Source organism: Piliocolobus tephrosceles, chromosome 7 (assembly GCF_002776525.5).
Source record: "Piliocolobus tephrosceles isolate RC106 chromosome 7, ASM277652v3, whole genome shotgun sequence".
Lineage (NCBI taxonomy): Eukaryota > Metazoa > Chordata > Mammalia > Primates > Cercopithecidae > Piliocolobus > Piliocolobus tephrosceles.
The window spans coordinates 20,096,881-20,110,313 of NC_045440.1; the positions used below are offsets into that span (position 1 = coordinate 20,096,881).

The following is a 13,433-nucleotide window of genomic DNA, read 5'->3' on the forward strand; positions in this document are numbered from 1 at the left end:
CAGCTGATGACTCCCACTCCTGGTGCGTAAGAGGCTCCATCAATCCAATTATTTCCTTCCTTGCAGTTCAGCTTTCCCCCCGCTCCCCAGTGCTTCCCCCACCATTTTTCTGACATTGACCTTATCCCAGCAAAAGGGAGACATGCTTGAACACTATTCCCAGGGTGCCCTGACTTCTACGGGCCTCTGTGAGTAGATGCTTGGGGCCCAGCCTAGGCCCCAGGGGGACCTTGCAGCTGGTAGAGGATGTGATCAAGGGTGGTCAGCTGGAGCCTTCTCTCACACAGCATTCATGCCACACAAAAATGTTCCAAAAATGCTTTAATGCCACCGAGAAATCTGAAAGGTGCAGGAAGCTGCACCGAGAAATCTGAAAGGTGCAGGAAAATGCCAGGCAATTGCTGACATCCTTTGCCCTCTGCCCTAAATGCCCCAGTTTCCCCCTCAGCTGGGGAAAGAAAGAGGAGGAAGTGGAAAAAGAGGAGGAGGAGGGTGGTTCTCTCCAGGGCACCCTTCCTGCTTTGGGATGGTGACTCACCCAGCAGGCCCTGGGAGAGGCAATTTATCAGCCCCAACGAAGGCAGGCCAGGCCTCGGGCTCCAGAAGGGGCAGAGGAGGTTCTTCTGATGCAGTGGTCAGGAGGAGTCACCAGCAGAAGCCAGGGGGCGGTGGACCATCCCTCTGCTGCCTCTGTTACTTCGGGCCTTTCTTAAGCACAACATTGTCATACTCAGTTCCTGGCTGCCAGCCAGAGGCACAGAAATCCTGCCCGGCTGGGCGGACATGCTGGAGGCCACCAGGGTCCCTGTCAGCTGTTGCCTGCCTCCTCCATGCCTCACCCCGGGGCTCCTGTAGGCTGTCATACAGGGACAGGGCAGCCACTCCCTCGGGCTCATCGTATATGTGGTCGTGTCGAGGAGGAGGGGGCTCCTCAATGCTGTCGTACAAAGGGTCGGCCGGGAGCTGAGGAGAGACTGCCAAGATGCCCCTGAAGTTCTTCCCCAAGGAACGAGCCACCGCATCGAAGGGCACGGCATACTCCCCCTCCGGGCCCCGAGGCCGTGGAGCAGGCACCGGTGTGGTGGGTGAAGGCGGCGGCAGCGAGTCATGGGGCCGGGAGTAGGGGCTGTCAGGCCGGGGCAGCGAGGCGGGGATTGTGGCTGGCTGGGGTTGCAGTGTAGTGGGTGCATTATTCTTCTGGGCAGAGATGGCCTCTTCCAGGGCCAAGAAGATCTCATTGCCTTTCCGGGTTTCAAACTCAAAGTTGCCCTCTCCAGAAACACAGCGCCGGCCTGCCTCAAAGGAAAAGGTTACCTGGGCCAGGGAGAAAGGAGGTTATCGGCCAGGCCACAGAACAAGGATGCTTTTTTTTTTTTTTTTTTTGAGAGAGAGTCTCACTCTGTCTCCAGGTTGGAGTGCACTGGCACGATCTCAGCTCAATGCAATCTCCGCCTCCCGGGTTCAAGTGATTCTCCTGCCTCAGCCTCCCGAGTAGCTGGGACTACAGGCACGTGCCACCACGCCCAGCTAATTCTTGTGTTTTTTTGTAGAGACAGGGTTTCACCATGTTGGCCAGAATGGTCTCAATCTCTTGACCTCATGATCACCTCCCATCTCCTCCTCCCGCCATCCTCTCTGCCTTGGATGTCCACCTCTGCCTCTCCCCAATCACCCCTCTTTCTTCGTAGCTTATCCTTTCTCTCAGCCTGCCCTGATGCACCTTCCCACTCACCTTGTCCCGCCCAAAGCGCCGCAGAAACCTGTAGGGCCAGTTGTACAGCTGGGTCCCTGGCTCAGGCCCACCCCACAGCTCCAGGGCACTCTCCCCAGCCCGGAGGGTATAAGACCCCCGCAGGTGGCACCTCTCGCTGGCTTCTGTAGGTCTCATGGTCACAGCAAATTCCTTGTGGGGGGCAACTGGGGAGAAGAAGAGAGAGAAGGCGAAGGCAGTTAATGGGAAACAACTGGCCTGCCTCACCACTGCCCAGTTCTAAATGAGTGTACCAGAAGTTTTCTAGAAAGAGTATTATCCATGCACTCATGGCCCCCTACCTGGGTCTTGGAGGCTGAGCTGCTCTGTACCAGGTCATACTCTCCAAAAGGCCAGGTACCTCTACCTCCTACCCTAGTAGGCATCATGCCCCTACCCACATCCACCCCAACCTCATGCCCACATCCTTCCTGCCCCTGTCGCCAGAGCCAGTCTTGTCTTCCCCACCCCATCTCTCACCCCAAACCAGCCACCACCCCAGTCCCTACGGTCACAGCTGCAGGTGAAGCCTTGGCCCTGCCCTCCCACTGCCGGGGCTCTGGGGGTGGAGCTTAGATGGAAGGCAGATGAAAGCTTCTCCTTCTTCCACCAGCTCCCCAAAAGCAGCACCCAGGGCCGAGCACGGTGGCTCACACCTGTAATCCCAACACTTTGGGAGGCTGAGGCAGGTGGATCACCTGATGTCAGGAGTGCGAGACCATCCTGGCCAACATGGTGAAACCCTGTCTCTACTAAACATACAAAAAATCAGCCAGGCATGGTGGCAGGCGCCTGTAATCCCAGCTGCTCAGGAGGCTGAGGCAGGAGAATCGCTTGAACCTGGGAGGCGGAGGTTGCAGTGAGCCAAGATTGTGCCATTGCACTCCAGCCTGGGCGACAAGAGCAAAACTCCGTCTTAAAAAAAGAAAAAAGCAGCACCCTCACCTGGGCCCCCAGCCTTCCCCTCTCCCACCAGCAGGCCCTAGGTAAGATGAGGTGAACCCAGGGAGAGACTCAAGGCAGGGCAGGATCCCCGAGGTTGGGCTGCACCCGGAAGCGAAAAGGAGAGGCTGATAAGGGGGCTGGCCCGGGCTGGGAGTAACCACAAGGCAGGAAGACTCGGGGCCAGCAGCTAGCCAGCCCACACCTCCTCTCCACCTCACCCTGGGGAGAGCCCCCGGGGGAGAGCAGGGCAGTCCCCGCCCCCTCACCTGTGGCCGCGCTGCTGTACAATTCATTTTCCTCCATGCAGGGCCGGCTCTGCTTTCCCTCTGGCCCCGAGGGCTCCTTCCTCTGCCCCTAGGGAGGAGGCCCCAGGTCTCACCACCTTCCCCGACCAGGCCCCCCTCTGGCCCAGGCCTTCTTTCAGGCCACCTCAGCCTGCTGGCTTTGTCTGCACACTGGGTTCGGGTCCCAGCCATCGAGGAAGCACCCCATTCCCCTGACCTTGACTCCTCTAACACTTGCCCACAGGAAGCATCTAACACCCTTGGCCTGCACGCCCCGTTGCCCTTTCGGCACCCCGAGCGACTCACCGGGAAGGCCAGGAGGCAGATGGCCTGCACCCAGTCGCCGCGCTCCGCAGCGGGGGCCGCCAGCAGGTACAGGCGCTCCTTGGTCTCCAGGAAGAAGGCACTGGTGTCCCGGGGGCTGCTGGCCTCTCCGCCGGCCTCGGCCACCCGCAGGCAGTCACTGAGGCGGATGACCTTCCGGGCAGCCTCACCCCGACGTGGCTTCTCCGGGCCCTCCTGCAGCTCCAGCCGGGCCAAGGCGCAGTCCGATTCTCCATACAGTGAGGCCCCGAAGCGGCGCCATTTCTGTGCCAGAGGCGTGGGAGGCGTGGGAGTCGGGGGCGGGACGGAGCCACCCAGAGATGGGAGATGGTGAGCCAAGGGGAGAAGAGGAACCATGGAAGGGGGACTGGGGCAGCCACTTGGAGATGGGGAGAGAGAGGTGAAGGTCACAGGAGACCCAGGGAGGCAGAGAAGAGGACAGTGACTACAGGAATTAGAAAATCAGAGATCAGCCGCCAGCCCCGAGAAAGAGGGCCACGACCAGGAGCAGAGACTGCCCAGGCAGAAAGCAACACAGGGAGGAGCCCAAAGCAGGCTGCAAGAAGGCCAGACAAGCCCATCGCAGTGGACTCCGGTCCCGGAGAGGAAAGCGGGGCAGTGGCCGAGGCCCAGAGGAGGGAGTGAGGAGGGCGGCATGTGACCCGGGCTGACGACTTATTTTCCTTCTGTACAAAATCCTGACGGCAGCCCTGTTCTCCAGGAACTTCTCTCTACCCTCCTGAACCTTGCTGCCTCACTGCTTGATAGGTTGGGCCATGAGAGAGAGACAGGTGTTCCCCCCAGTGTTGGTTGGGGGAGGAGGACTTCCTGGTTCAAGGAGGCCAGGGAAGGAGAAAGAGGATGGACAGCCGGCTGGGGTCCAGGCCCCCAGAGGCCCCAGCCCAAGGTGAATACCAGCCACATGCACCCCACTGGGGTGGGGAAGGAACCTCTACTGTCATCCTAAACTATCCCTCCAGCTGCCCCTTCCATTCCCTTTCAAGGTGTCCCGTGAAGTCAACACAGAGCAAGAGAGCAAAAGAGGCAAGAGATGAGGCCAGCACAGCCCCTACCCCCACCCAGGGCAAACAGCCCTCAGTAAAGAGCACAGTTTGGGACCTGGTTGGGGCCTGGTTCAGGAGACAGAGTCTGGTAGGAAAAGAGCCCTCCCAAAGTTGAGCTCTGGGTCTAACTTGGTGGGTGCACAGTCAGACCTATAAGGGTTTTGAGTATGAAACTCCCTCTCCACCCCAGGAATTCTAGCAGCCCCCCAGGCCTCCTGTCCAACCCCAGCCCAGCCTCACTCCTACCTTTCCAAACGTCTGTTGCTGCTGAAGATACAGGAAGCCTTGTTTCACTGCCCCGTCTCCCATCCTCTGACCATCTCGGGGCCCCAGGCTTCAGCAATCTCCTTCTCTCCTGCCCTTGCCTCTCTCTTCTCAGCCGTGTGTTCCCCTTCTCTGAAGTTCATTTCCTCTCTGCCTAGGGTTTTCTACACTATTCTAGTCTGCTCGATGACGACAGGCCGATAGGCCCTGTGGTTTCTTCTGAGTATGTGTTCTTTTTTTTTTTTTCTGAGTGAGTTTTATACTCAAGCTTCCTGCGTTTTCAGTGAGTTAGAGACAATTTCCAAAAAGCCAAATGCCAGCTCTTCAGTGAGCAATAATCCAGGTACAGAAGTTGGCACAGGGAGGCACCAGCCAAGAGTGGCTGACCCACTGGAAAAGAGACCCAGAAACCAAACTAGACAGTGAAATCAGTAGCAGAAGGGCCCCATCTTAAGCTGTACACAAGTTGGAAGGGACAAACCACTAAGTTACCTGAGGCTTGGAAAGTCTGAGGAATTTATTTGAGGCCACCAAACCAGAACCCAGCCCTCTCAACTCTTAACAGCTAGAACCATACACATGGTTTTGCACGGAGAGACATGTAAGACAGCTCATGTGGGCCTAACCAGATACCACTTTCACATACACACAGAGAGAGAGAGAGACAGACAGAGAGAGAGGCAACCGTTTAACTACATGGGACCACTCCCTGCCTGCCAACAACACACACTCACACCAACCCTGTAAAGATTCTAGAAACATAATCATCCCCTCTGGATGGAGATCAGGAGAAGGGACTGACTCCCCAAGTACATCTCAACTGTTGGATTTTTGCCTTCTTTCAAGTGTTCCTGAGCATTAGAAAGATACTTAGGTTTCATCTGCAAATTATCTTGAGTTTCAATAGCAATCACTTTCATATACATTTTGAAAATGCTTCATAGTTACCGAAAGTGCTTTGCAGTTCACAAAGCTTCTAGGCACACACTTTTCATCAGCCACGCTGTCCCTTGACAAAGGCAGGGCGGGTGTGAACACATTTATTTGCAACTTGCCTGAGGTCACAGAGGTAGTTGTGGACAGAGGAAGAAGTAGAGACCAGGGCTTCTGATCTGTAATTCGACATTTTGCAGGGCCCCTAAATGGAATCCAGATCCATGCACAAAGATCCATTGCTGTGGAGAAATCCAAGCTGCTCAGAGAAGTTTAACTAAAAGCCAGATGGTTTAGAGAAGCAATCTGTATGGAGGCACAGTGCAGAAGTGTTGGAAAAAACTTGAGACTCAGACCAACACTCTTGGGGTTAATCCCATAACAGGTGCTTATATAAACAGGCCTGTTTCCTCTACAACAGGGGTTCAGTTACCCTGGCAAGGAGCAAGCAGCACTGTGGTGTGCACAGTTCAGGCCTTCTGCTGTACTTGCCATGGACTGGACCAAATCAGCTTGAAAAAATGAATGTCATGAGCTCTGTGAGGACAGGGCTGAGTCACTTCAAGCTGACTGCCCTCAGCCCTGATGCCTGGGTTTGAAGAGGTTGATCCAAAGCTCCAGGGAGAACCAAGGATACTGCTTTGGGAAAAGCACACCTTGGGAAGTGGTTAGGGGTATGGAAATGGGATGTGGCCTAATCTTCCTCTTTAGTCCTTAGGGAGAGTCAACTCTGCCTGGGAGCTGCATGGTCTTTGGCTCAGTGAGTGAGAAGAGGAGGGCTTTAGGGCCATCCTGGGGGCTGCCAGAGCAGTGCCTTCCAAACTGTAACATGTAGATCTTGTTCAGAGTAGATTTCAATAAAGCAGGTCTGGAATGAGCCCTGAGATCCTGCTGGTGGCGGGTGGGCCAAACCACACTGAGTAGCAAGGTGACAGAGGATGTCTCCTGCTACCCTGCTCGCCTTCCCTGAAGGTAAAACGGACACGTTCCACTCAGAACCACAGGGGGGCACCCGAGTTTACCAGATTACTTGAAAGCTGTTTAAAACCGGAGGCCTGAACCCCAGGCAACCCAGACACTCCCAAGTCATCTGTTGCTTATGGAAGCTGGAGTTCTCCAGTAGCCATTGTCTGCAGAACATAGGGCGGCAGAGTAATACCCTTGCAATCCTTCTAGGCCCCTTCAACTGTCCCTAGCAGGATTTGTGGAGACCCTGATGTAGAAACACTCACCCCAGTACCTTCTTCCTAGCCATGGGGAAACCCTGTAAGGAGGAAACCAGAGACATTGCTCCAAGACACAGCAGAAGCACGGAGAATGAGAGGCCCTTAAGGTCCGTAGTCACCAATGATGTGTAGAAAAAGCACTGTAAAGGAGTTTAGGGTGCCTCTTGGCTTCTCTTTGTTTTTATGGGAAAGGAAGAGGTACTCCAAACCCCACCTGTGGCTCATTCTAAACCACTGGGATCCTGCCCTTTACAATGGTTTCTCTCAGCAGGAGTCGGGAATCACAGCTCCAAGAACTTTCTGTTACTATTCTGCTGCAGTGATTAGCAACCCAATCCTAACATAAGAGGGCTTGGGACCTTGTCTTTGGGGCAACAAAGGAAGAAGAGGAGACTTTGTCTGACTCCTTGGGCAGGCTTGGGGATTACGTAACCCTCAAATGATGTGGAGGTAGGGAAGCTAGCTAAGGGGTAGCTCTGGGCACACAATAGGTTAAGTACATATAGGATGGGCAGAGAACTGACATGGGCCTGAGACAGGTGAAGGACCAAGCGAAGAAATCAGTGAGCATGTATTCTGAAGGATCCCATCCCTGGCTCTTCCACCCCCAGTGGTCCCTGACTGTGGGGGGTGGGAGGGGGACAATGCCAATCTCTTGAGCTTCATTTGTAGCCCCCACCCTTTCTCCATTAAGTTTATCACTTTCCTCAGTACTAAGAGAGAATCCAGTTCTAGAAACCTGCTGAGAGGAAGGGCCTATAACATAATATAACATAACATGTTACCTAACAGTGACATAATATTTAGAATGCTTTGTCTTCATATGAAACCCACATGCACCCTAGAATGAGACATAAAGAAGTTAATACATTCAACAATTTTTAAAATTTATTTTTATTCATTTTTTGAGATGGAGTCTCACTCTGTCATCCAGGTTGGAATGCAGTGGCACGACCTCAGCTCACTGCAACCTCCACCTCCTGGGTTCCAGCCATTCTCCTGCCTCAGCCTCCTGAGTAGCTGCGATTACAGGCGCACACCACCATGCCTGGCTTTTTTTTATTTTTAGTAGAGACGGGGTTTCACCACGTTGGCCAGGCTGCTCTCAAACTCCTGACCTCAAGTGATCCACCTGCCTCAGCCTCCCAAAGTGCTGGGATTAAAGGCGTGAGCCACCATGCCCGGCCTCAACAATTATTTATTGAGCATCTACTCTGTGCAGAGGTACTAGGGATACAACACAGACAGAATCCTTGTTTATACTATGTCTGCCTCTAGTTGGACAGACTGACAATGAGTGAGTAATAATATGTAGTTTTGGACAGTGATCAATGCTATGATAGTGATAGGCACAGGGGACAACTTTTAAGAGGGTAGTGAGAAAAGCCTCTCTGAGGAGGTGACAAGTGAGCTGAAAAGTCCATGAGGAGAGTGAGCCAGCCACTGCAAGATCTGAAGGGAAACCAATCCAGGCAGAAGTTACTGCAACTGCAAAGGCCCTGAGGCAAGAGACCCTGGCTTTGCAGAACTGCAAGGCCGGAATGACCACAGAGCATTGAGCCAGAGGGGGCATGGCAGAGATGAGGTCAGCTCATATGACCTCTTGAGCCACAGCAAAGATTCGGATTCTAAATGCAACATGAGGCCACTTAAGGATTTTAAGTAGGAGTGTAAATTACCTGAATTATGATTTTAAAGGAATGTTCTGGCCAGGCACAGTGGCTCACACCTGTAATCCCAGCATTTTGGGAGGCAGAGACGAGCAGATAACCTGAGGTCAGCAGTTCCAGACCAGCCTGGCCAACGTGGTGAAACTCTGTCTGTACTAAAAATCCAAAAATTAGCCAGGTATGGTGGTGGGCACATGTCATCTCAGCTACTCGGGAGGCTGAGGCAGGAGAATCGCTTGAACCAGGGAGGTGGAGGTTGCAGTGAGCCGAGATCGCGCCATTGCACTCCAGCCTGGGCGACAGAGCAAGACTCTGTCTTAAAAATAAAAAATAAATAAATAAATAAATAAATAAAATAAAGGAATGTTCTGCAGCCAGCTATATGGAAAACGGGTTATCAAGGGGCAAGACAGGAAGTAGGGAAACTAATTAGGAATCTATTACCAGAGCACAGGAGAAATGTAATGGTGGCTTGGACCAAGGTGTTAACAGTGGAGATGGATGGAGGAGTGGTCACAATGGGTATATATTACATACAGATTCAACAGGACTTGCAGGTGACTTGCATGTTGGGGACTGATAAGACTTGAAGAATCAACTCCTGAGTGTTTATTAGGAGCAATTGGATGAATCGTGGTACCATTTACTGAGAAAGGGAAGACACAGGGAGAAACACAGGGAGATTGGGGTACGGGGTTGGGAGATGGGAGGGTGGACAGAAATTTGGGCTTGGCCCACTGTGAAACTGTTGCCTCTATTAAGTCCAGTAGGTAATCCAAAGAATTTCCATTGCAGTTGTGACTCTGAGAATATATCATTGCCCGATGCCAGGTTCAGAAAGCCACTGACCCCACCACCCTGCCTCTTTATACTCTCAGAGCTAATGATTGGACACTGGGAGGTTTTGGGGAAAAACAAAAACCCAACATCTCAAAAGCTCTATGCTTGCTAGAAGTAACAGTCAAAAGCTATGCCACTTAAATCTTCTGCCTCTTAAATCTCTGAGTCAGCCTAACTGGCAGAGCCTAACTTGCATACAGAACCCTAGCTGCAAGGAAGTTTGGGTAATGTAGTTTCCAGGTGCCCTACCTCTGCAAACCAGGAAGCCGAGATCTCAACTAGGAGGACGGAAGTTGAAATGAATGCTGAGCACAGGTCCACTATATCCACCAAGGGTGTGTAATTCACTACCACCATCGTTTGCATATGATGGTAGCCCCCTGTAAATACAAACTTCAAACAATCAGTGCTCTCAGAATCCAGCTATGATCTAATCTGGGGGCCCTGAATGGAAGCCACAGTGGAATCCAATGGAAAACAGGAATCGGCATTATCTAACAGATAATTCCTAGTGAGGAAGACTGGAATTGGCTTCAGCATGCAGGGGCTGACCTTATCTGACCCAGAGAGATGGCTTTCCCACTCATACCTCCACAAGACTGAGCCTAGGGGTCCTAACCACCAGCCCCGCTGCCTCTTCCAGCATCTAACCCCTCTCGGGAGGCAGTCTAGAGTACTGGTGACGATAACAATGTCTTTGGGAAGATAGAACTTTGCCTTCGTATGTTTTGATCATCACTATTCGGTGGTTATTTCCGTCAATGTTTATCAAGGACGAAAGGACAGAAATGAAAAACACGAGATCAACCACCAGGGTTGCTGGTGAAATCCAGACCGGAGAGCAATGGCCCTGGTCCAGAAAGCTAGACAGACACAAGCACAGAATCGGCCCCCGTTGAGAAGAGGGCACTGGAAAATAAGGAATCTCGCAGGTAGCCTAGGTGGGGTGTGGGCGCGGGCGCCCCGGAAGACTCCTCCCGGGTGTGGGGGTCACCGTAGCTGCACGGTGGGGTGGGGGTGGGAAACGTCCAGGGGCGAGACAAGGCGGAAGACGGTTGGGAAGAGAGGAAGCCACTGCGTGCAGGAGTCCCGGGGCGGCAACAGATCCCGGCCCCCATCCAGGAGCCCTCACCACGCGGACGAGCAGAAGGCAGCGCCAACTCCCACTCCAGGGCCCGCCAGCCGGAATGAGCGCGGCCCCTTTAAAAACCATGTAAACAAAGCTTTGTTCCCCCAACCGCCCCTCCTTCGCGCTCCCGGGGCCCGCTCCTTCCTCCCACCCGGCGTCTCCGTGCCGCTGACGTTGCCCGCGCCTTTACGCCGTCCCAGCGGTGCTGCGCATTCTCCAACCACGGCCCGAGCCGCCGGGGCCTGCGCAGCTGAGCGGCGCTACGCCACGAGCGTAGCGCGACGAGCCCCCAGCGCGCAGGCGCAGCGGCGACGGCGTCGGCGGCGGCGGCGGCAGCGGCCCCGGCCGAGGTGCGCGCTGGGGGGGAGGGGGGGCCGGAGAGGAGCATGAATGGAGCAAAATGGCGGATCATGTGCAGGTGAGAGGAGCCGCGGGGGGGAGGGGGCGGCCACGGAGAGCGGCGAGTGGAGTGGGGGCGCACGCGGCCCACAGGGCGCCAGCCGGTTCGGGGTTCGCCAGGCCCACGCCGCCGCCACTCGGGGCTCTGGAGCCGCCGCCCGTCCCGGAGCCCCGGGGCCTTTCCCGCCTCCCGGGCCGGGGGCCTCCTCCGTCCCCTCCCACCCGGTCCCACGCCTCGCGCGCGGGGTTGCAGTAGCAGGAACGGGCGTCCCGGCGCGCGCAGCCCACAACGCTCGTCAGTCACTGTCTTCGTGCCCAGGGGAGGCCTCCGTCAAGTCCTCGGGGGTCCCCCCGCCCCACGGTGAAGCGAGGGGGACCCCCTTGCTGACTCTCTCCTGAGGGGGACGCCCCCATTACGCCCGCCATCCCTCAACAGATAACAAAAAGGAAACCTCGCGCTGATAAACCTCGCTCTCCGGAGTCTTTCCCGCCGCCTTCCTCTCACGCCCCGGAATATGAGAGACCCCCCAGCCACCCCGGCCTCCTTCCCCCTCCCACGGATGCGCCCTTCCCTCCGACACTCCAAATCGCACAGCCCGGAGGGCCGAGCTCCCCGGTCCTCCAAAATGGGTGCTCAGGCCTCGGCCCGCCTCTCCTCGCGTCCTCCTAGCCACAGTGAAGGAGTTGAGCGCCCACACCTACCATGAAACACTGGGTGGAGGGGGGTGTGTCTGAAAGGAGAGATGCAGGGTTGGGTGCAGACGTTGCTCGGGAGGGTCTTGATCCGGCTCAAGAGCTGCCCCGAGCGTGCTGTGGAACCAGGCCACTCTCCTCAAAGACAGGCACAGGCCCTAGAAAGGGACAGCCCACACCAAACCCAGTAGCAGCTGGAGGACTGCAGGGTTTAATTTCTTGTAAACTAGGTAAAGTTTTTCCTGTCCGTGCCTGAGATCTGATATTTTTATGACAGTTACTGATGCACGTCCATTGTGGGGAACCTTCCAGTTTTCTAGGTAACCAACTGCACAGATTTTGTATTGTGGGAAGGAAAGATTAGAGGGCAAGAAGTGTCGCCTTTATACTCTATGGCATCATTCCTCAAGTGAAAAGAATGATGTCATTCTTAATACGTCTACAAGAATCTGGAGTGATGTGACTTCTGCCCCTTTCTTTGTACAAAAGGGACTAAATAAAATACTTAATTTTCGGGCCAGAGATCAGTAAAGTAGATCTTTGGAGTGTGCGGGACAAGTTGTCAGGACAAAATTATAGCAAGAAACGTAACCACAGATGGAAAACCACGGGATTTGTGTTTCAAAGTCACTACCTTGGCTTAATTCAGAAGTGGCAATAAAAGTTGATACAAGGAGATGATAATAATAATAGTGTAGCACCTTGAGTTTTATAGCAGCCATTTCTAAGAAGCGTGAAAGATTTTACGTGATTTTTAAAAATTCTTGCATCTTACAAGACTCAGTAGGCAGGAATTACTTCTGTCATTTAAAGGAACAAAAACCAAAGTACAAGAATGATAATGAGATTTGCTTAAGATAAAGCTAAGTGTCCCAAAGTCTTTGGAGGTTGGACCTAGTGCGCTTCCTTACTGGGGAGTGGGGGGTGTCTATGAGCATTCTAGAACAGGCTTTGAGTAGACAGCCTTTCTGAACCGTGCTTTGGAATGCAGAGGGGGTCAGTACTTTTATGAGTATACATCGTGCTATTTGCTGTTTCCCCTAAAGAAATCTCTTACTGTGATCTCCCACATTTTTGAAGCGAAAAGGTTGTCGTTCCTGTGAAAGTCAGGATGCATCAAAGCAATCTTCACAGCATTTGTCGCTCCAAGGAAGGTCTGTTTTATTTTTAGTAAGATGTTGTTCTCCCACTCACCACTCAGAAATCTACGGAAGTAAGAATTTATTAACTTTTCAAAACAAAGGGGAGCATCTTGGTCAATGTTTTATTTGTAGCCTTTATTTACTTTTAAGAGCTGCAATCTGTTAGTCTAAATTAGTGCTTAGTGGTCTTCATATCACCGGGGTAAGTTTGTGAGTGAATTTTTTTCTCTTTGGAGAGAATGGGACATCCTGCTTTTCTTTGTTAGACCAGTAAGTGTTAATAGTATTGGGCACTCACAGACTTTAAGGTGGTACTTTATTGTGGCAGAAAACCTTCCTATGAAAAAGATACACCCTTCCCTAGGTAGAATGAGTAATTAAAGGATTCATTAAAGACCTGTCTGCAATGAATTGTGGGGAGGGTGGCAGGGATATTTTTCTCATAACACTGATCAAACGTGAAGTTTATATAGGTGTCTGTTACAGATTCATGACTGATTATTTGAGAGCTGCATTTGTAGAACTAAATAGTCGAGTCATTATATATCTAGTGCTTTTCTGAACCACCAGGGTGAGCAGTTTTTTCATAATTGAGGCTGAGTGTCATATGATTCTCGGGTTCTCTCAGGCTTATGTCTTGGATATCTCTCTTCTAAGGATATGTGTTTTATGGACGATTTTAAGTGCCATAAAACTTTAGTAATGGGGAAATTACAATATTTGGTTTGCTTTTTAGCTCTGTTGATGTTATAGGGAAGTGTCTGTAGAAG

General features: G+C 53.0%; 2 protein-coding genes across 4 annotated transcripts in view; one reads left to right on the forward strand and one right to left on the reverse strand.

Annotated features, from left to right (window-relative positions):
- Nucleotides 1–306: 306 nt before the first annotated feature.
- On the reverse strand, nt 307–4,918 carry DOK2 (docking protein 2). 2 transcript variants are annotated; one of them, XM_023216653.1, is made up of 5 exons: nt 4,614–4,918; nt 3,286–3,567; nt 2,962–3,049; nt 1,733–1,917; nt 307–1,314 (listed from the first exon to the last, which is right to left on the reverse strand). In XM_023216653.1, the coding sequence occupies exons 1-5, from the start codon at nt 4,674–4,676 to the stop codon at nt 694–696; spliced, it is 1,239 nt and encodes a 412-aa protein (XP_023072421.1). In that variant the 5' UTR covers nt 4,677–4,918; the 3' UTR covers nt 307–693. The 2 variants fall into 2 exon arrangements, with proteins under 2 accessions (XP_023072421.1, XP_023072422.1); XM_023216654.2 differs by lacking the exon at nt 2,962–3,049 and having other exon boundaries at nt 4,614–4,812.
- A 5,808-nt stretch (nt 4,919–10,726) lies between these two features.
- Nucleotides 10,727–13,433, forward strand: part of XPO7 (exportin 7) — an 88,556-nt gene continuing 85,849 nt past the window's right edge. For both annotated transcript variants that reach the window (XM_026453957.2, XM_023216657.2), the window contains exon 1: nt 10,727–10,847. In XM_026453957.2, the coding sequence (XP_026309742.1) occupies nt 10,830–10,847 (18 nt within the window). In that variant the 5' untranslated portion in view covers nt 10,727–10,829. The remainder of the gene's footprint in view (nt 10,848–13,433) is intronic.

Excerpts from the sequence above, each read along its gene's own strand:
- DOK2 (XM_023216653.1), bottom strand. The coding sequence starts at position 4,676 with ATGGGAGACGGGGCAGTGAAACAAGGCTTCCTGTATCTTCAGCAGCAA. Across the intron at positions 3,568-4,613 it reads AGCAACAGACGTTTGGAAAG|AAATGGCGCCGCTTCGGGGC; the intron begins GTAGGAGTGAGG and ends CCTCTGGCACAG. Across the intron at positions 1,918-2,961 it reads GTACAGCAGCGCGGCCACAG|TTGCCCCCCACAAGGAATTT; the intron begins GTGAGGGGGCGG and ends TCTTCTCCCCAG.